General features: G+C 41.3%; 1 protein-coding gene across 10 annotated transcripts in view; it reads right to left on the minus strand.

The window, feature by feature from the left end:
- The window catches only part of trdn (triadin), a 147,831-nt gene extending 128,499 nt beyond the window's left edge, over window positions 1-19,332 (minus strand). For 8 of the 10 annotated variants that reach the window (XM_063034174.1, XM_063034112.1, XM_063034138.1 and 5 more), the window contains exon 1: window positions 19,116-19,332. In XM_063034174.1, the coding sequence (XP_062890244.1) occupies window positions 19,116-19,137 (22 nt within the window). In that variant the 5' untranslated portion in view covers window positions 19,138-19,332. The remainder of the gene's footprint in view (window positions 1-19,115) is intronic. The other 2 variants (XM_063034146.1, XM_063034103.1) reach the window with 1 other exon arrangement.
- Window positions 19,333-23,994: the final 4,662 nt, after the last annotated feature.

Consider the following 23,994-nt stretch of genomic DNA (forward strand, 5'->3'; position numbering starts at 1 on the left):
CCTATCACTGACCCCTGCGGCACAGCTCTAGTCACTGGCCTCCATTCCGAGAAATAATCCTCAACTATCACCTTCTGCTTCAACTTTCAGGCAATTTTGAACAACCTAACTATTTCTCTCTGTATTCCATGGGACGTAACCTTCCACACCAGCCTACCATGTGGGATCTCATCAAAGACCGAGCTAAAGTCCAAATAGACAACTTTCCACACACATAGCTATGCAAACTCCTAATCAGACTCTGTCTATCCAAATGCTGGTAGGTTCTGTCCCTCAGAAATCCCTCCATAACTTCCCTGCAGCTAACGTCAGGCTGATCAGCCTGTTGGTCCTTGGTTTGTCCTTATCATTCTTAAACAACAGAACAATATTGGGAACTTCACCAATGGCTAACAATGAAACAACTATCTCCACACGGGCTTCTGTGATTTCTCCTCTAGCCTCCCACAATCTCAAATTCAAGTACAAGTTTATCATTATTCCCCCATGTATGCAGCTAAACAAAACATTTCCTCTGGGGTCAAGATACAAAACACAGTACATACAGTCACACACAGCACCTGTAGTTACAATCCAGCACATACAGTCACAAAATAATATTAACACAAGCCAGTGAGTGACAAGACCTGAAGATTGTTAGGTTGACATTAAGTGCGAGGGGCACGTTTATATAAGACAGATTTGAGGATGCATTTGGTCAGGCCCTGGAAATTTATCCACCTTAATATGTTGTAAGACTGTGAATGCCTTCTCCCTGGTAATATGAATGTTCTCCAAATCATCACCACTTGCTTCTTTTATCTCAGTAAACACTGATGAGAAATATTTGTTAAAAATCTAGTTCATCTCCTGTGGCTTGAGGTAGGGGGCCCTGCTGGCCTCTTAAAGGACCTACTCTCTCCTTAGTCACTCTTTTATTCTTAATCTAGCTGTAAAACCTCGATTTTCCTTAACCTTACCTAGCAGTTTCATCTCATACCCTCTCTTTGCCCTCCTGGTTTCCCTCTTAAGAATATTCCTAATCTTTTTTATCGCGATTTTATAATGTTGACTTAGAATGCGTGAATTTCTAAATTCTAGAGCAGTTCTTCATTCATTACATGGTGCTTTGAAATAATGCATTGCTTAAACATCCTCTGATGCCAAAATCTAATGGCATTATCTTTTCACTCGCTCGTTTTTTTTCAGGACATGTATCACTGGGAAGGGAAGATTTATTGTTCATCCATTGTTGCTTCTGAGAGTCAGAGCCATCTTCCTGAACCACTGTTAAACAGCCGCCCCAAGCCATAGATAACAAAAGCAAGTATGGTTCATCGATCAGCAGTAACCCTCAAGCAAACTTAAATATCGAAATCAATATTTCAAGGAAATGGCTACATCTGCTATATAAAGTCAATTAGCCTTTCACTATGAGATAAATGTACTTCAGTCACCACTGTGGGAATGAGGTGATTGCATTGGGGAGGTTGTAGAAGAAAATTAACAGAACGTTGCCAGGCTTACAGCATCTCAGTTATAAGGAGAGACTGCTAGGCCGGGTCAGTTTTACCTGAACTGGAGGATGCTGAAGGGTGATAAAATTATAAGGGAGATAGATAGAGTATATTGTAAGGTTTTTGCTCATGAATGGGTTGTCTGAAGCAAAGGGATATAGGATTAAGATGAGAAATAAGACGTAATTGAGAGATGGGAGGTAACAGGAGACAGGAGATAGAGGAGTTGTTAAAGTCTGGACTTCTCTGCCTGAAGAAGTAATGGTAACAGGAGACAGGAGAGGTAACAGGAGACAGGAGACAGAGAGTTGTTAAAGTCTGGACTTATCTGCCTGAAAAAGTAATGGTAAAGGTCGCCTGACGACGTTTAAGAAGCATCTAGACAAGTACAGTACTCAAATCACCAAGGCGTAGAAAGCTATGAGACTAATGTTGGTAAATTGGATTAACATAAAAAGATACAGTGGCCAGCATAGAGATGGTAGGCCGAAGTTTCTGCTCTGCACGGCTCCATGACTCTGTAATTCCTACAACTTTCCAATGGTCCATTTTGAATACTGGGCTGTCCTGGCTCAGCCAATTTCTTCCCATTATCAAACACTACAGAACAGCAGCTGAATCCAGGCTACCAGATTTTAATGGCTCTGTGTCTGATGGAGGCAGGTTTCTGACAAGGCCACTGGAAGGGGAAGGGTCCATTGGACCTGCATTCACAACAATCTCTGCTTCCTTATGGAGGCCAGAGGAGCTCTCCTCCTCCTGCTAATGTCACAAGGATTAAATTTAACTTAGCTCTCAAATTCTCTTTGGCTCAGCCGCCATCAGATACTGAGCTGAAATCTGTCTTAATCAAAGTGGTACTGAAATCCTATTTGGTCTTATTGGATCACAGTACAAATATTTCAATCAACTTAGCAGCCTATTTTTTTTCTTTCACAGTTGCCTGCAGCAATAAGTTTCACAGATTCACCACCCACTGGCTCAAGAAATTCCTCCTGATCTCTGTTCTAAATGGACATCCCTCTGTTCTGAGGCTATGCTATCGAATCAGAATCAGAATCAGGTTTATCATCGCCGCATGTGACGTGAAATTTGTTAACTTAGGAGCAGCAGTTCAAGGCAATACATAACCTAGAAGAGAAATTACAGTATGCATACATTGAATAGATAAAAAAAGTGCAAAAACTGAAATACTGTATATTAAAAAAGTGAGGCAGCGACCAAGGATTCAATGTCCATTCAGGAATCAGATGGCAGAGGGGAAGAAGCTGTTCCTGAATCACTGAGAGTGCGTCTTCAGGCTTCTGTACCTCCTACCTGATGGTAACAGTGAGAAAAGGGCATGCCCTGGGTGCTGGAGGTTCTTAATAATCGATGCTGCCTTTCTGAGACACCACTCCCTGAAGATGTCCTGGGTACTTTGTGGGCTAGTACCCAAGATGGAGCTGACTAGATTTACAACCCTCTGCAGCTTCTTTTGGTCCTGTGCCGTACCCCCCCCCCCACCCCGCCCCATACCAAACAGTGATGCAGCCTGTCAGAATGCTCTCCAGGGTACAACTATATAAGTTTTTGAATGTATTTGTTGACATGCCAAAACTCTTCAAACTCCCAATGAAGCATAGCTGTTGTCCTGCCTTCTTTTTAACAGCATCAATAACTTGATGAATATCAGAGATCTTGACACCTAGCTACTTGAAACTGCTCACTCTCTCCACTTCTGATCCTTGTAGGAGGATTGGTATGTGTTCCTTCGTCTTACTCTTCCTGAAGTCCACTATCAGCTCTTTTGTCTTACTGACGTAGAGTGCCAGGCTGTTGCTGCGGCACCACTCCACTAGTTGGCATATCTCACTCCTGTACGCCCCCTCGTCACCACCGAGATTCCATCAACAATGGTTGAATCGGCAGCAAGTTCATAGATGGTATTTGATATGCTTCTTGTAATAAAACTGCCACAAATCAGCAGATTGTTTCAGAGGAAAATAAAACAGTTTTCAGTTAGATAGAACTCCTCAAATTATTTGACCTTTCCATGTAAACAGACTTACTACTTATTGCTTGGCAAGTATCCTTCAGTTCCCCTCCTCCTTCCTTTTATCCCATGCTCTTAGAACTTTTTCTTCAGACCTTTACCTCTAACTTCATTACCTCTCCTCCACACATCCACCTTGCCCTAATCTGGTCTCAACTATCCCATGCCAGCATGTCTCCTTTTCCTGCCCCTTCCTTCTTATTCTGGTTTCTGCCCCCTTTCTTTCCATTTCTGATGGGGGGTCTTGGCCTGAAATATCGACTCTTTATTCTCCTTAATAGATGCCTGACTTGCTGAGTTCCTCCATCAATTTGTGTGTGTTGTTCAAGACCTCCAGCACCACAGGTTCTCTCATGTCTATCATAATTGATTGTTTTGTGTTCATTATATCCATTGAGAAGATTATGCCAAATGAACTTTAGACCTTCATTCCTTAAAACACATCCTCCATCAATGTGGTTTAATGAACTATTATCACAAACAAGAGAAAATCTGCAGATGCTGGAATTCCAAGCAGCACACACAAAGTGCTGAAGGGACTCAGCAGGCCAGGCGGCATCTACAGATAAGAGTAAACAGTCGACGTTTCAGGCCGAGAGCCTTCACCAGTGCTTGTTGGTGTAGGGAAAAAGTGTGCAGAAAATGTCACAGACAAGATCACATAGACAGAGTGTGCAAGTCAGACAAAAAGCGCAACCAAACAGAAAAACCACACTAAGTGAAGAGCTTCACACACAAATCTGAACAATTACATAAAGTGACTGAATGTGAAACAGACAACACAGAGGGTGACAAAGGTGAGCTGTCATGTCTAAAATTGCATAGTATTTCTGAAGCAGATGACAAAATCATATGGATCATAATAGCTGTGTCTGCTGTAAAACTGAAAATGGAGTTGAACAGAAGGTCAGCTTTGTCTGTAATTTCAGAGGCTGACTACAACAGACTGTTTTCTAAGATACCATTAGAGAAGACCTCAGTGATACTAAAGACCAACACAGGTGAAAAGTGTCCCCTAAAGGCAAACTGAAGGTAAATATGATGTGTGGAAGTCAAACCCAGCAGTTAGAGCTTTATGTATTGGGAAGTGGAGGGCCAACACTTCTCGAATTTAAATGGTTGAGAAAAATCCAGCTGGACTGGCACTCAATCAAAGCTCTCAATGTGACATGAGCAGGCAATGGCAGCACTAATCAAACACTGGCACAGCTGCTTAATGCTAATCGGAAGGTATTTGAGAAGGGAATAGATAAACAGATCGAAGACCTGGCCAAAAACTGTTCGACAGGCCAAAAGGTTCAAAATGCACCCCCACAGGCTGCATTACACCCATGAGAGTGGCCATCTTCACCATGGCAACAAGTACATGTTGACTTTTCTGCACCATTTATGGACTCCATGTTTCTGATTGCTGTGGGTGCTCATTCAAAATGGCTGGAGGTTATACCAATGAAGTCAACCACCTCAGCAAAGACTGTCTCCGCTCTGAGGACTATCTTTACCAGAAATGCTTACCCAGAACAAATTGTGAGTGACAACGGACCACAATACATGTTAGAAGAATTCAGACTGTTCATGAAGAAAAATGGCATCAGACATTTCAAGTCAGTTCCTCATCACCCAGCAACAAATGGGTTAGCTGAAAGGTTTATCCAAATCTTCAAGAAGTTCATTAAAATGATGGTCAAGGAGGATATTTCTCTACAGCACAAAGTGGACAATTTCGTTTTTGTGTATCAGAACTCTGTCCATGCGATGACAAATCAAGTACCTGCAATGCTGTTCATGAACAGGAATCTGAGATCTTGCATAAACCTCCTGAAACCAGACCTCTGGAGGGAAGTGCAGAATAAACTATTCAGCCAGATGCCAAGTGTTGCAGCAAGGACCTTCAGGATTGGACAGAAAGTCCTAGCATACGATTACTGAGAAGTTAAGTGGACAGCCAGTAGGATAGTTTCAAGAATTGAACCACTGATGTACACAGTGGATGTTGGAGATCAGGCATGGAGAGATCATGTGAACCAGATACTGGATGCCCAGCTGAAGAACACACCTGAGCTGATTGCATGTACAAGACAGACACATTACAGTCACTGGATTTACCTCACAGTGATGATCATGTCACTGACGTGTCAAAGTGTGAACGTGACACGGGAAACAAGAATGTTGTCTTCGGCAAGACACCTATCAAACCTGATGCCACTCCACAGGTCCTGAGGCGCTATCCTGAAAGAAACAGAGTGCCACTCAAGAGACTGAACCTTTAGAACTGTGAAGTTACAAACGTCTGCAGTTATGGACTGTTATTGTGAAGGCATGTTTATTTGGAATATGGGTTTGTGAAAGGGAAATTGAATGTTTTGTCCATATTCAGTTTTACGTTGCATAAAGGGGGAGGAAGTGTAATGTATGGGTCTATTTCTTTTAGAGCAATGACTGCCCCCTCTATGTCTTGACCTGTTGTTTGCGCATGCACAATGTTCTCTCTCCCCCTCGCTGCAACATGAATGCACCAATTAAAGCCATCACCCACATGTATGCTTTTATTTAATTAATACGTAGTTCTGCAGAGATGCAGCAAGAACAATCAAGTAACAAAGATCACAGTGATAGCAGATGGATAATAATTTTATGCAATTCCACTAAAGGTAACTATGAAAATCTTCAAGTCCAATGGGAAGTTTGAAATGGTGTCTTCAGGCCTGTCCTGGGGTTAATGGACTGTGTTTGTGCTTGGATGGGAGGGAGGAACAGGGCTTGCTTTGCAACTTTTACACTGGATTAAAAGTGGCATCACTTATCACTCATCTACTAAGAAGAAGCATTTATTTTCTTAGCTTGATACATGAAAAATTGAGGAACGTTCACTGGTCATTCAAAGCTTGTTCAGAGCAATAACATACAATTTACTCATACTGTCTTAGCTCACTCTCAGCACCAACCATGCTGGCTCCAATGTTCCTGTCAATAATAAGTTATGCATTTCCTGGGAAAAGTATTATAAATTGAGAGAAAATTGCAGTAATAATTTCATATGCATCTGGGCACCAAATTCAAAGCTAAAATGCATTTTGACACAATTGATAGAAACCTATGGGAAAGCTCCTCTTGTAAATACACATCTTCAGAACAGATCTGTAATTTCACTTCCAAATCTGAGAAAGCTGGTGAACCAAAAGGAATTCTAAATTCTCAAAACATTGTCAGTCAGAGAAACTGCTGTTAAATTTATAATTTTAAGCATTTATGGCTTTTCTGTAATAATGCAAATTGTTAACTGCTGTCTCTGTAACTTCCCACAATTCACATTCTAATCTTGACCGTGTAGAGCACCATGTGACTGCAGAATCAGAATCAGAATCGGGTCCACTACCGCTGACGTAGGCAGTGAAATTTGCTGTTTTATGGCAGCAGTACAGTACAATACATTAAGATTAAAAAATCTATATATTACAATAAGAAAATATATTTTAGAAGTTAAATTAAATAAATAGTGCAAAAAGAGAGCAAAAGAAAGAAGCAGTGAGTAGTGAACGTGTATTCATTGTCCATTCAGTAATCCAGCGGCAGAGTGGAAGAAACAGATTAACAAAGAATGAGTCTGAGCTGTGGATCTAAGACTTGTAAGTCGTGTGATGAGCAATAAGCAGCTATATGTTCAATCAAGCAATGAAGTCAATTTACTTCAGTTTCTACATAAGGCTACCATAGGGCTCAATAACCATGCCTGTGTTCTTCTACAGTTACCGGAGTGACAAGCTTCAAAGATCAAGGTTCGAAGTATTAGTCTTAGTCATAGTCATACTTTATTGATCCCGGGGGAAATTGATTTTTGTTACATTTGCACCATAAATAATTAAATAGTAATAAAGCCATAAATAGTTAAATAGTAATATGTAACTTGTGCCAGGAAATAAGTCCAGGACCAGCCTATCGGCTCAGGGTGTCTGACCCTCCAAGGGAGGAGTTGTAAAGTTTGATGGCCACAGGCAGGAATGACTTCCTATGACGCTCTGTGTTGCATCTCAGTGGAATGAGTCTCTGGCTGAATGTACTCCTGTGCCCAACCAGTACATTATGTAGTGGATGGGAGACATTGTCCAAGATGGCATGCAACTTGGACAGCATCCTCTTTTCAGACACCACTGTCATCAAAGTACTCAACGGTTTTCAGAGTATTTATACATTATACAGCCTCGAGATTTCTCTCCTTACAGGCCATCACAAAAAAAAGAGACCCAAAAGAACCCATCAAAAAAATACCATCGAACACACAATGTGCAGAGAAAGAGAGAAAAACAAATTGTGCAGACCATAAAAGCAAACAAACTTGCATTCAGAACCGAAGCTCATGAAAGACAGCCCATCCACAGACACGAAGCTACAGCCTCAGATCAGCGCAGAGCCAGGTAAACATTGTGGAGCAGCGAGCCGAACTGGCCTGTCCCTCACCTCCGGCTCCGACACCCTAACATTTTCTATCTGGCTCGGCAGCTGAACATCAGCTCTTTCCTCACCCTCGGACAAGTGCTCTGCTGCCTCGATATGCTCTGGGGCCTGCACTTCGCTGCTTCGATTCAGCCTGGTGTTTAAATCAATCAATCCACCTCAGCTTTGTCTCACCTCGCCTCGGTTACGCTGCATTGAATCGCCTCCAAGTCCAAAGGGAAGTTACAGGCTGTTGTTTGCGGTGAAAGTTTACCATAAAAGGTGTTATTTATAAAGTATTGAGTTGTTTCCTTTGTTTTGTTTGGTGACGGTAAGTGGTCTCTGAGCTTCACCAGCACCGTCAGATTCAACATTCAAGATTCGAGTTTTATTTGTCACATGTACATTAAAAACAAATGTGAAAAGCATCATTTACGCTAGCAATCCAAACGCCTAAGTGAGTCTGGAGGAAGCCCGCAAACGTTGCCACACATACTTGCACCAACATAGCATAGCCACGATGCTCAGCAGAACAACACAGAACATAACAAGCAACAACAGCAGAAACAAGCCCCATTCCTCCCCCGACCCATGCACATACACAGTCACTTAACACCAGGACTGGCCTCCAGTGAATATGGATTCAGGCCTGCAGTCACTGGCTTTGACCTCTCCATTCAACCCGCAGAGGTTCTGATATGACCATCGGCCTTCAATCCCAGGCCATACCAATAACCAAACACCAGGCCTTGAACTCCAGACTCAACAATAACCGGACCCAGAAAACTGGGGCTTCAGCTCCAGTCTCACCGATTTACAAACCCAAAGGGTCATCAGGACTTGTCCCTCCTACCCACACAGAGCTCCAACTCCTGAACCCGTTGACAACACTGATTCTCTCTGTCATTCTCTCTGTTAGTCTGACATCTAACTTCCGACCATGGATGTCCCATGTCCATATCACTGGCCTTCGAACATGGAGCAGAAAATTAGACTTCGGCCTGACCTTTAATTCCCCTACATGCCTGTCCCTAATCCAGAACCTGACTCCACTTCCCCTCTCCATCCCCAAAAACCATTCTTACTGATCTAAGAGACATATAAGATTAAAACAATCTGAGCTGCAACTCAACAGAGATTGAACCTTAATATTAGATTTCCGAATGCAGAAGACCATGGAGCCAAGCACCATGGTGTGATATTTCCAGAAGTGGAAACCTCAACCAAGTAGAATAGTTAATATGCTCCATTTTGACAAGAGGAACAGTAAGTACAACCTGACAGGAACATCTGCAACAGCATTGTGCTACTAGGCTCCTCTCTGGACCTTAGCGTAAACCAGGAGCACATGCTAACCTTCCATAGATACTTGAAGGAGGTATCCACTAAGATGAAAAGAGTCATCCTAAAATGGGATGCACATGGATTCTGAGTTTTTTTAAAGTTCTGTTTGTCCCATTATTGGTGCTACTGCATCACGAATAAATGGAGTTTGCCTTCAGTGAGAACACAGGACAAAAATTCTGCACGTTCCATGCTATTATCTCCCCAACCAACAGAGATAAAGACAGAGTGAGTGACGCACAGAAAATGCTTGAGGAACTCACTATGCCAGGCAGTATCTATGGAGGGGAATGAGCAGTCAGTATTTTGAGCTGAGTCCCTTCATCAGGACTGAAAAAGAAGGGGGGAGGAGGAGAAGTCGTACAAACTGACATGGGATAGGTGAGACCAGGGGAGGGGGAAGGTGGAAGAAGGGGGAGAAGAGTGATGAAGAAGCTGGGAAGGGATGGGTGGAAGAGATAAAGGACTGAGGAAGAAGGGATCTAATTGGAGAAGACAATGGACTGCAGAAGAAAGGAAAGTGGGGGGGGGGAACCAGAGGAATGTCCATTCTCCATTCCTGCTTTCCCTCTCACCCCTTCTCTTCCTTTCACCTGTCCATTGCTTTCCTCTAGTGCCCCTCCTGAGATCGTAGAATGGTAAAAATGAGGTCAAAGGTCATCTTTAAGGATTCAAAGTCTCATTCTCTCGTGAGTCTCATCACCTTAAGTATGTCAGGTTTCTTTCTGCGAATATTTAATGCCACTTAGAAAGCTTAGGCAAGAACATCCAGATGGTCCTGCAGAAAAATTTGCAGAACTTATTTTACTTGCGGTTGCAGGTCACCCGGCTGGCTTTATTATTGTTCTGCTTTTCATTGTGGTTTGCTGCAGACCGGTCTCTTGCCAGCCAGCTGAGCGTTCCGAGTCTCTCGCAGGATAGATCGTTTTTTTTACACAAATCTAGAATGTTCTTTGTCACATTATAGCACTGACATTTCATTTCAGGTTTGTTTAAAGATTTGATCATTTTTAACTCAGTTGTCAAGGCCTAATGGATTATTAGTCTGGTATCAGACCCACTTTGCTATTATATTCTGATCAGGTTGTTCAGCCCAGCATCAGAATGGTACACTCCTCTACTCCTGACATCTTCAGCTTAAACACTCGAATGCTAAATTTTAATTGTCACACTCCTAATTCAGCTATAGGGGGAGAAAAAAAAGAAATACGGAATTAAAAGCACAAAGGGTGTCATTTTTGGTGTAACTGCTACAATTTGCTAAAACTTTCGCAGGACAAAAGATAGACAGATAGATACTTTATGGATTCCAAAGGAAATTACAGTGCCACAGTAGCATTACAAGTGCACAGATATACAAATATTAGAATGGAAGTAGAAAGAATAAAAAATAAGTTACTACAAACAGTCTAACAGGAGGGGTAATCACTTCCCCAGCTATAGGTTGACTCATTATGGAGCCTAATGGCCGAAGGTAAAAATGGCCTCTTTAAAGCAGCACAGTTGTCTTAGTCTATTACTAAAAGTGCTCCTCTGTTCAGCCAAGGCGGCAGGCAGAAGGTGAGAAACATTGTCCAGAACTGGCAGGATTGCTTGAGAAATTTTCAATTTAGTTTGAAGAAATGGGCTTCACAATATGAGTCTCCCTGAGTTTGGGACGATACAAGGAAGATTATGAGATAAAGGAAGGTGCCAGATTGATGAAAGTGAGACTGATGCATCATCAGGTCTGTTAGTTTCTATCACACTGCCAGCTTGCTCATAGATCTTACAAGCCCAGTTTTCTTATGTGGATTTCTCTATCCTTCAAAACTCCTGATGACAGCACTTTCCTCACTCAGAGAACTATGGGTTCATTTGCTTCAAATGCTGCAGCCTATTTCAGTGAGAAGATCAGTGTTATTTTCATCAGTGCAACTAACTTAATGCCTTAAACTTTATATCTGGATTATTCCAGACAGCCTCAGGTGACCTTTCCCCTGACGGTCTGATAACATTTCATTGCAGTATAAATAGTGTGTCACTATGTCCCAGCAACTGAGTGGATCTGCAAAGCAAGTCAAATCATTTCTATAGGGCAGCAGAATTCCCCCAGATACAAGACAACATGGACAGAGACATATGACCTTGTGCATCCCTCTAATCTAATAAAAGAAATAGTTTTCACTCTGTCAATACCAAGCTGGTGTGCAATCCAATCATCTTACGCTGCACTTCTTTATCTGTCATGAATGGTTGGCTAGACTCTTTTAGATATTGCACTACACGTCCCCCATGGCACTGCAAATTATTCAGTTTCAAATGCCTGTCCAATTACTTACTGAATGCACTGGTTCTCTTTCCACCATATTTAATGGCTGTAAATTCCAGATCTTAACAACTCTATGTACAAAGCAAATTATCCGCACTTCCCTCACAAAAAACAAAGCTCCAAAGGGAATTACCTCAATGTCTCCTATATAAACTTACATCTGTGAACCAAAGCACCAGAACAGATCGTGGAGTGTTTGTGGAGAAAGAGATTGCTAAAGCCTATATACAATGTCAGGAATGGAAAAGTCGAGCATCTCCGGAGGGAAGGCCCCAAAATCCCCGGCTTTGCCTGCTGCTGACCACTGAGGCTGGGGTCAAAGCGTTCCATAGAGATGGTGCTCGGTACTCGGTGTTGGAGGGCTGATCAGAGCTCAAAGTTTTTGGACGACTCAGAGTCAGACTGTGGTCAGACATGGCAGGAAGAGTTTTCTTCCTTCTCCAATCTGCGTGAGATATGGGACTTTCGAGAGACTTGGAACTTTTTTACTGTGCCCATGGCCTGTTCATCAAGTTATGCACTGTTGTAATTATATGTTATAATTATGTGGTTTTTGTTAGTTTTTCAGTCCTGGTCTGTCCTGTGTTTCTGTGATATCACACCAGAGGAATATTGTATCATTTCTTAATGCATGCATTACTAAATGACAATAAAAGAGGACTGTATGTCCTCATAATCTAAGCTAATCTAATATACAATGTCAGGAATGGAAAAGTCGAGCATGGTGGGACTAATATTTTGAGCTGTTTATATTTCATTGCAAGGAGTACTGTAGGGAAGGTGGATTGATTTAGGGCATGGATCATCACATGGAATTATGACATTGTAGTCATGAGTGAACCTAGTTGCAGGAGGGGCAGGCTCAATGTCCCAGGGTTCTGTTGTTTTCATGATAGAGCAGGAGGGATTAAAGGGGCACTACTAGTCGGGAAAATTGTCATGGCAGTGCTCAGATGGGACAGGACAGAGAGCTTGTCTAGCAAGGCTTTATGGGTAGAACTGAGGAATAAGAAAGGTATGACCATGTTATTAGGGTTATGTTATGGATCGTCCAGAAGTCCACGGGATTCAGAGGAGTAAATTTGTAGAGAGATTGCAGCCTGTTGCAAGGAACATAAGGTTGTGATGGTAGGTGACTTCAACTTCCACACGTTGATTGGGACTCCCATACAGTAGAAGAGTGGATAGAAAATAATTTGTCCAATGTGTTTAGGAAAGTTTCCTTCATCAGTACATAGTAGTCCCAGCTAGGGAGAGTGGGCAATATTGGGTCTCCTTTTAGGGAATAAGACAGGGCAAGTGACAGATGTTTCTGTAGGAGAACACTTTGCATCTGGTGATCACAATGACATTAGTTTAAAGGTAATTATGGAAAAACATAGAAACATAAAAATATAGAAAACCTACAGCACAATACAATGCTGTGTTGAACATGTGCTTACTTTAGAAGTTACCTAGGGTTACCCATAGCCCTCTATTATTCTAGGGTCCATGTACCTATCCAGGAGCCTCTTAAAAGACCCTATTGTATCTGACTCCACCACAGTCGCCGGCAGCTCATTCCACGCACTCACCACTCTCTGTGTAAACAACTTACCCCTGACATCCCCTCTGTACCTACTTCAAAGCACCTTAAAACTATGCCCTCTTGTGTTAACCATTTCAGCCCTGGGAAAAAACCTCTGACTATCCACACAATCAATGCCTCTCATCATCTTATACACGTCTATCAGGTCACCTCTCATCGTCCATTGTTCCAAAGAGAAAAGTCCAAGTTCACTCATCCTGTTCTCATAAGGCATGTTCCCCAATCCAGACAACATCCTTGTAAATCTCCTCTGCACCCTTTCTATAGTTTTCACGTCCTTCCTATAGTGAGGTGACCAGAACTGAGCACAGTGCTCCAAATGGGACCCAGCCAGGGTCCTATATGGCTGAAACATGACCTCTCAGCACTTGAACTCGATCCCACGATTGATGGAGGCCAATGCACCGTATGTCATCTTAACCACACAGTCAACCTGCACAGCAGTTTAGAGTGTCCTATGGACTCGGATCCCAAGGTCCCTCTAAACCTCCACACTGCCAAGGGTCTTATCATTAATACTATATTCTGCCATCATATTTGGTCTACCAAAATGAACCACCTTCCACTTCTCAGCACAGTTTTGGATCCTACCAAATGAACTCCACCTTCCACTTCTCAGCACAGTTTTGGATCCTACCAATGTTCCGCTGAAACCTCTGACAGCCCTCCACACCATCCAAAACACCTCCAACCTTTGTGTCATCAGCAAATTTACTAACCCATCCCTCCAATTCCTCATTCAGGTGAGTTAAAAAAAATCACGAAGAGAAGGGGTCCCAGAACAGATCCCTGCGACATACCACTGGTTACCAACCTCCATACAGAATATGAACCATCTACAACTACTCTTTATCTTCTAGCATGCCAATTCTATATCCACAAACCAAGGTCCCCTTGGATCCCATGCCTCCCTATTTTCTCAGTAAACCTTGCATGGGGTACCTTATCAAATGCCTTGCTGAAACCCATATACACTACATCTACTGCTCTACCTTTATCAATGTGTTTAGTCACATCCTCGAAAAATTCATTGTCTCATAAGGCGCAACCTGCTGATTATTCCTAATAATATTATGCCTCTCCAAATGTTCATAAATCCTGCCTCTCAGGATCTTCTCCATCAACTTACTGAAGTAAGATTCCCTGGTCTATAATTTCCTGGGCTATCTCTACTCCCTTTCTTGAATAAGGGAACAACATCTGCAACCCTCCACTATTCTGGAAACTCTCATGTCCCCATTGATGATACAAAGATCATTGCCAGAGGCTTAGCAATCTCCTCTGTCACCTCCCATGATAGCCTGGGGTTTATTGTATCCTGTCCAGTCCCGGTGGCATATCCAAATTGATACTTTCCAAAAGCTCCTGCTGATCCCCTTTCTTAATGTAAAAGGATAGGTCTGGTCCTCAGGTTGAGATTCTAAATTGGAGAAAGGCCAATTTTGATGGTATCAGAAAGGATCTGGCAAGTATGGATTAGAACAGGTTGTTTTTTGCAAAGTCATACTTGGAAAGTTGGAGGCTTTCAGAAGTAAAATTTTGAGAGCACAGAGTTTGCATACTCCTGTCAGAATAAAATGCAAGGATAACAAGTTTATGGAACCTTGCTTTTTGAGAGATAGTGAGGCCCTGGTTGAGAAAAATAAGGAAGTGCATAGCTAGTATAGGCCGATAGGAATAAATAGGTACTTGTGAAGTATAAGAAATGCAAGAGGAAACTTAAGAAGGAAATCAGGAAATCTAAAAGAAGACATGACATTGCTCTCACAGGCAAGGTGACGAAGAACCTTAAGACCTTTTACAGATTTGTTAAAAACAATAGGATAGCGAGGACAAAATTGGTCCTCTGGAAGATCAGAATGGTAATCTATGTGTGGAGCTAAAGATAGGAGAGATCTTAGATAGGTATTTTGCACCTGTATTTATTCAGGAGACAGACACAGAGTCTATTGATCTGAAGCAATGCAACAGCGAGACCATGGACCATATACAGATTACAGAAGAGGACATATTTCTGTCTTGAGGCAAATTAGGATCGATAAATCTCCAGGGCCTGACAGTCTGTTCCTTCGGACCCTGTGGGAGGCTAGTGCAGAAATTGTTGGGCCCCCTAGCAAAGATATTTTCAACATCGCTAGCCATGGGTGAGATGCCAGAGGATCGGAGGATAATTAATGTTGTTCAGTTGTTTAAGAAAGGCTCTAAGAATAAGTCAGGAAATTATAGGCTAGCTGTGGTAAAATTACTGGAAGGCATTCTAAGGACCGGATATAAAATTCTTTGGATAGGCAAGGACTGATTAGAGATAGTCAACATGGCATTGTGCACGGTGAGTCATGTCCCACTATTATAGAGTTTTTCAAAGAAGTTACGAGAAAAATTGATCAAGGTAAGGCAGTGGATGTTGTCTGCAGCAAGGCCTTTGACGAGGTCCCGCACGGGTGGTTGGTCAAGAAGGTTCATTTGCTTGGCATTCAAGATGAGGTAGTAAATTGGATTAGGCATTGGCTTTGAGGAAGAAGCCAGATTGGTTGTAAATGGTTGCCTTTCTAACTGGAAGCCCATGACTAGTGATGTGCCACAGGGATCAGTGACGGGTCCATTAATGTTTGTTGTCTATATCAATGATCAGGATGATAATGGGTAAACTAGATCTGCAAATTTCCAGATTACATCAAGATTGAGGGTGTAGTGGACAGCGAGGAAGACTCTCAACAGTTACAACAAGATCTGGACCAGCTGGAAAAATTAGCTGAAAAATGGCCGATGGAAGTTAATGCAGACAAGTGTGAGGTGTTGCACTTTGGGAAGTCCAACCAGAGTAGGTCTTAAACAGTGAAGAGTGGGACACTGAGGAGTGCATAGAACAAAGGGATCTGGGAATACAGATCCATACATAACTCCTTGAAAATGGTGTCACAGGTAGATAGGCTCATAAAGAAGGTTTTTGGCACATTGGCCTTCATAAATCAATGTATTGAGTACAAGATTTGGGAAGTTATGTTGAATTTGCACAAGACATTGGTGAGGCCTAATTTAGAGTATTGTGTTCAGATTTGGTCATCTACCTACAGAAATGATATATATGAGATTGAAAATGTACAGAGAAAAATTTACAAGGATGTTGCCAGGACTTGAGGACCTGAGTTATAGTGAAAGATCGAATTAGGATTTTATTCCCAGGCCAGAAAGATGATTGATGGAAGAATTGATGATGGTATTCATAATTATAAGGGATATAGAAAGGGTAATGCAAGCAAGCTTTTTCCACTGAGGTTGGGTGAGACTAGAATTAGAGGTCATGCGTTAAGTGTAAAAGTTAAAATATTTAAGGGGAACTTGAGGGGGAACTTACTCGCTCAGAGGGTGGTGAGAGACCGGAACGAGCTGTCAGCACAAGTGGTGGATGTAGAGCCGATTTTGACACTTAAGAGAAATTTGGATACAGACATGGATGGGAGGGGCATGGAGGACTATGGTCCTAGTGCAGGTTGATGTGACTAGACAGATTAATGGTTCAGCATGAACTAGGTGGGCCAAGGCATCTCTTTCTCTGCCATAGTGGTCTATGACTCTTATATGGTTCTATCTGAAACCTCCACTCACTAGATTCTTTAGGTTAAGTCTTTTCTGCACTCTCTCTAGGACCTACAGACTCTCTCTTAGACACAAATCCAAAATTGGAAGCAAGACGCCAATAAAGACCTACTATCATTGTGTATCTGAAGGCACAATATAGGCTAGAAAATGAAAAGAAAAAACAGCATAGTTTCTTCCCTACATGGACATAATGAACATTTATGTTTTTCACAGCAGCCTGGTAATTTCCTGGTCACCGTTAATGATGTCAGCCTTGTATTCAAGGTTTATATCTTAATCAATTAGCTGGATTGAATTTTCTAGATACCATGGTATATATTGAATTTACCTATAGATCAATAGTCTGGACCTTTGGATTTTCTAGTCCAGGAACATGTGGTATTTCTATCCTTTTGTCACAGAAAGCCCTTTCTCCATTATTCTTATCACTGAAAAAAACCTCATTCAGAGACTTCCTCAGTGTGATGTTAATCCTGAATTTTTCATCAATTATTTTTGCTAAAACAAGCTATTGCAAACTCAGTGTAGGATTGCACTCAATACTGCCTCCCAGGCTGAGATCAGCTGGGAGTTGGCTCCTAAAGCAAGAGAATACATGTTAATGTCTGACAATCAATTCACTGCTCTCTATCATTTAAATTTAATGTAACAAAGGATATTTATTTATTGAGAGCACAGAGAAGGTCTTTCTGGGTCTTCGAGCCATGCTGTCCAGCAATTCCTCAATTTAATCCTAGCCTAATCACAGGACAATTTGCAATGACTAATTAACCTACCAACCTGTACATCTTTGTATTGTGGAAGGAAACCCTTCCAGTCATGGGAAGAAAGTACAAATTCCTCACAAACATCTGCGGGAAATAAACCTGGGTCATCTGTACCTTAAAAAGTTGTGCTAACCGCTACGCTACCGTGCCAAATTCTTTTGACCCAACATGCAAAACAGCTAAAGCTTTCAGAAGTTCTAATTTCAGATATTTGTTTGGAATCAGCATTGTTTTCGTTAGAGAGACAGAAAGCTTGACTTCCCACACCTAGAGAAGCTGCTCAAGGACACATTTTTGTGCAACCTGTGGCCATAACATGGGTATCCTTGCCTTGCAGTGTCAAGCATGAAGTATTTGTCTCCATAAACCCAGAAACATGGAAAAGATTGTAAAAATAACAACCTCCTGCTCTGAAAATCAGAAAAAAATATTATCACCATTTCTTGATAAACCTTTTTAACAATAAACAGCAAATTTTCCTTTTAAAGCAATGCTCACAAAATGCTAGAGGAACTTAGCAGGTCATCAGGCAACATCCATGGAAAAGATTCAGGCTGAGACACTTCTTCAGGACTGAACCCTTCATATATAAAGAATTGTCTGCATGCATTATGTGGAAGAAAGTTGAGCAGGGTTGAATAAATGTCCTAAACAGAACCCAACCCAGCATCTACCCACTTATATTAATAAATAGGATATCAAGTGGAATCGTCCTCAGTAAGTTACACTCGGGCCATTCTTACTGTCTCAGTCTAATGAAAATAAAATTCTGAATATAATATTTTTGTGGATATGCAAGGAGATTAAATTCTCACCTTTCCTTGGTTTGAAGTAGAGAGTATAATGCACTCCACATAACTGTCCAACTTAATTAGTTTATTTTATGCTTTGCCACAGCTTGTATGATTCAAATTCAACTCATTGAAAGTATTCAGCAAAAACAGTTTACTGCACTGTTTACACTATTAATGGAGTAGTGTAATTTGAACAATTTTATTATTATCTTCCTAAATAATTTGAACAATACATCTGGCCTTTCCAAATAATACAATTAGTATTCTTTAGCCCACATACTTGTTGAGTAAAACATAATGGATAATTTTTAATCAAAGCACAAATAATGGTGCTTTTTAACTAATTGATATCAATCTCTTTCTTCGTATCTAATGATTTTTTAATAAACAAACAAATAAATAGATGGAGTAAATATTAGCGATCTGTTTAATGTTGCCATCCATGAGAAATCTCAACAATGCTGCCGCAATCATTATTACCCTAATTAATTTGAAATGCATGCATCTTAAATTAATTTGCCCATCTCCCTCATACTCTAGCTATAACTCTCCCACATAATTTCTCAGACTGCGCAATCTGTGCTATTTTTAGAAAGCTATGGTAATCTAATTCTGATGCAGTAAATTCCAATTCACACAGTAACTTGGAACTTCTTTTAACAGCACAACATGGATTTTTTTTCTTTAGAACATTCAAATGCAGACATTAAGCACATGAAACAGATTATTTCTTCAGTCCTTCACAGTACCTTCAGCAGTGATTTCAGTCATAATGGCCAAAATTCCTATTTCCACTTTCCTGGCAGTTCAACGAACTTCTTCAAGTATGTAGAATTTGGTTACTTAGTACATTGCCAATATTAAGAAAGGAGGAGGTGATCTTTCATGTCTAGAGTGGTACTGTGGAGATCCTCTGTGTCCTTTGCAGAGTCCTCCCCCCAGCAAGAGCTTTCACAACTGGATGCTTGTTGCTTGCAATAAGGATATCAACTTCAATCTAAAATAGAAATGCTTCACAATGTATTTCTATGCTCCAGTTTTAGAATCATTAGTATCAGAAGGGACTCAGCAGAAAGGACCAGCAAAGCAGGTTTGGGCACTAAAAAGCACAGCTATTCTGTGGCACAGTTCAATCCCTTAAACTCATGAAACGACCCTTCTGTATTTACAACTGCCTAAACTTCAGGTCAAAAATGAAAAAATGTTTACTTCAAGGTAACCTTATCCATTATTAGTCAATTATATTATTAGAACAGTTAATACTCAGTCTATTCTGCATTGCCTTTTTAGGCAGGGGAGGGTCATGGCACAACGGGTGACAGAAGCAATGAATTATGGGTACTGAGCTCATTTTTTATGTTCCTGCTGATTTAAATTCCAGCTGCCAAGAGGAGTTTATAGGAATAGAAGATTAGTTTTGTATTAAGACAGATTATACAATAAAGCTTCATTTTTTCTTGTTTTTCTTTGCATTTATGTATATAGATGAATGCAAATTATTTGCGTGCATTTTCTTTCATTCATATGTGATTAGTAATTTGCTTTCACCTTGTATAAGCAGTGAACGGTACCTCCATTGGTTTACAGTTGTCCCAGTAATGCTTGGCTTCAACTGAGCAACATCTTCACTACAAAAAGGTGATAAGCACTTTTCACAAACTCAAGCACACTTCAGCCAGTGAATTACTTTTGAAATGTAGTCATTGTTTTCATGCAGAAAAAGCAGAGAGTAATTTGCACATGAGAAGATTTAACAGCCCACAACCCAACTCACTGTCTGCAGGTCTGTGGAAGGAGTTGTTTCCAAGATCTTGTTACCATGGCCATCTGCAAAGCTCCAGACTGTCAAAGGCCAGTGTAGTGCTTTCAAATGTTTTTGACACGTTGAAATCTCTTTAAATGGATTTCAGAGATTAGAGATTACTGTTACATGTACATTGAAACATACAGTGAAATGCATTGATTTTGTCAAATCAAATCAGTGAAGACACAAGTGTCGACACCTTTCTAGTCCCAACATAGCATGCCCACAATTTACTAACCCTAAACTGTACATCTTTGGAATGTGGGAGAAAGCAGAGCACTTGGAGGAAACCCACACAGTTATGATGAGAACATACAAACTCCTCACATAGGCGATAGATATAGGCACAAGTAAGTGATGTATAGGCAGTGGTTCAGGAAGCATGCCCAGTCCAACATAATTGAGTCCACTATTAGTTGCCCCATTTTGTCAACAATGCACTGCCACAAAAGGTTCAAAGCTTCATTTTATTCTCAAAATGTGCATGTAGAATACAACTCTGGGATTTGTCTTCTCCAGACAGCCATAAAGTTCAGAAAACCATAGAAGTAGTTGAAAAAAAGACATCAATGCCACTCCCATGCATGAAGAGAAAAAGAAACAAAAACTTTCAAACCCCAAACACTTCAAACCCTCCCTCGCACAATAACTAACAGATCGTCCACATGGAGAAACAACAACAGAACAACAAACCCCAAACCCCAGCCCTCCAATCGACAACAAGAGAGAATGGGCGACAACACGAAAAAAAACATGGAACTCAAAGAGGCCAATATGAAGTACAGCTAGCTTGAACTACAGTCCAATCCATAAATTTCGGTAACATCACCAAGAACACTGGGATCCAGCAACCCCTCTGAGGCAGCAGCTTGAACCCAGCAACCTCTCCGAGGATCATTTGCTCTTCTCCACATTTGCCTCTATGTTTCAATCTTTCTCAGCACTTTACTAGGTGAGAAATGTAATTGATCATGGCCTGTCATCTTGTCTCTGAGCTCGTGTAGCTCATCACGAGGCTCATTCAAGGTCACTCACCTTCAATGTCCACTAAAGCAACAGGCCATCAACAAAGTCACGCATGTTTCATATGTGGAATTATCGTACCATTGCCTACTAATCCAACCCAGAGCAAGCTGTTAGGCACTGACATGAAAAACTCCAATTCTACCTTGGAATATACCTCCCTCAATTTGTACTAATGTTGTTACATTTATTTCGCGTAGGTTATGTATAATTTATGTTCATTCATGTAATTATGTTTGTAATGTAGTATACTGCCGCAAAAAGCTACATTTCATGACATTTATACTCTGGGTACATTTGCCTTGACAGAACTTGAACTTGAGTTTCTTTCAACAGTGACAACTTCAAACTATCCATTGCAGAAACTTTTATGGTCCTTTGGAAACCCATATGACCTATAGGTAACTAGTAAGGGGTGATTTATTTGTTTGTTTGTTTGCTTAGCAATACAACGTGGAGTAGGCTCCTCTGCCCCTTTGAGGCACCCCGCCCAGAAATCCCCGACAAACACCATTAACCTAATCTAAACATGTGACTATTTACAATATCCAATTAACCTACCCGGTACATCTTTGGACTGTATTCCGAGCTCCGGAGCACCCAAGCTGTAATAGTGTCACGCTAACCATACGGCGCCAAGCTATGAGTAATCAGTAGGTTCAGGAATCTAAAATCCAATGCAGTACATACAGTCAAACACATGAAACATGCAAAGCTCAAGCAAATTGTGTGTGTTTATTCAAAGGTTCTTCACAGCCAGCCATTCTGGAACTTCTCTGCAATCCAGAGAGCAGTTAGTCACATGGTACAAAGAGAGTGATTGCCTTAAATTAACGACAATTGTCCGCATCCAATATCACATATGTATGTACCACTACGAGTTAAGAGATGGATGGAAATAAACACTAACATCTTATTTCTAGACAACACAACCTTCTTGGGTCACATGGAACTTTGGGGAAGATTACTAAGTGAATGAATAAAAACAAGCATGGTGAATAGAGTTACATCACAGAATGCTGGAAGAACTCAGCAAGTCAGGTAACATCTATGGAGAGGAATAACAAGCCAAGAGACTTCATCGGGACAAGTCCTGATGATGACAAGTATACCAATTCTGATGAAGGGTCTTGACCCGAAATGTTGACTCTTTATTCCTTTCATTAGATACAGCCTGACCTGCTGAGTTCCTCCAGCATTTTGTGTGTGTAACTCTGGGTCTCCAGCATCAGCAGAATCGCTTATGTTTAAACATGGTGAACAGAAAGGAAACATCTTCTAATTCATTTGTAGCAGATACCTCATGAACAAACCAAAACTGCTGAGAGATTGAGTGAGGGTATTAACAATGTGTGTCGCGCTTCCAAATAACCGTGTTCCAAGTTGACAAAAGTACTTTTGATTCTTTATTGTGAAACCAGCAAAGACGAACAACAAAAACAATCAAAAACGGCAATAAAAACTAATGAAACTAGTGAAGCAATAACAAAATTAGAGACGCAAACAACAGGAATTCTGCAGATGCTGGAAATTCAAGCAACACACATCAAAGTTGCTGGTGAACGCAGCAGGCCAAGCAACATCTCTAGGAAGAGGTGCAGTCGATGTCCTGACGAAGGGTCTCGGCCTGAAACGTCGACTGCACCTCTTCCTAGAGATGCTGCTTGGCCTGCTGCGTTCACCAGCAACTTTGATGTGTGTTGACAAAATTAGAGATGTCAGCAGTCAACAAAAAAGATCTATGGTATTGGGGGCAGAGTACTGACATGGATTGAAAATTGGCTGGCTGACAGGAAACAAAGAGTACCGATTAATGGGTCCCTTTCGGAATGGCAGGCGGTGACCAGTGGGGTACCACAGGGTTCAGTGCTGGTACCGCAGCTGTTTACAATATTTATTAATGATTTAGATGAGGGAATTAAAAGTAACATTAGCAAATTTGCTGATGACACAAAGCTGGGTGGCAGTGTGAAAGGTGAGGAGGATCTTATGAGAACGCAAAGTGACTTGGACAGGCTGGGTGAGTGGGCAGATGCATGGCAGATGCAGTTTAATGTGGATAAATGTGAGGTTATCCACTTTGGTGGTAAGAACAGGAAGGCAGATTATTATCTAAATGGAGTCAAGTTAGGAAAAGGGCAAGCACAACGAGATCTAGGTGTTCTTGTACATCAGTCACTGAAATTAAGCATGCAAGTACATCAGGCAGTGAAGAAAGCTAATGGCATGCTGGGCTTCATAACAAGAGGAATTGAGTACAAGAGCAAAGAGGTCCTTCTGCAGCTGTACAGGTCCCTGGTGAGACCACACCTGGAGTACTGTGTGCAGTTTTGGTCTCCAAATTTGAGGAAGGACATTCTTGCTATTGAGGGAGTGCAGCGTAAGTTCACAAGGGTAATTTCCGGGATGGCGGAACTGTCATATGTCGAAAGATTGGAGCGACTGGGCTTGTATACTCTGGAATTTAGAAGGCTGAGAAGGGATCTTATTGAAACATATAAGATTATTAAGGGATTGGACATGCTGGAGGCAGGAAGCATGTACCTGCTGATGGGTGAGTCCAGAACCAGAGGCAACAGTTTAAGAATAAGGAGTAGGCCATTTAGAACGGAGTTGAGGAAAAACTTTTTCACCCAGAGAGTGGTGGATATATGGAATACTCTGCCCCAGAAGGCTGTGGAGGCCAAGTCTCCGGATGCTTTCAAGAAAGAGATGGATAGAGCTCTTAAAGATAGCAGAATCAAAGTTCATGGGGATAAGGCAGGAACTAGATACTGATAGTGGATGATCAGCCATGATCA

Source organism: Mobula hypostoma, chromosome 2 (assembly GCF_963921235.1).
Source record: "Mobula hypostoma chromosome 2, sMobHyp1.1, whole genome shotgun sequence".
NCBI lineage: Eukaryota > Metazoa > Chordata > Chondrichthyes > Myliobatiformes > Myliobatidae > Mobula > Mobula hypostoma.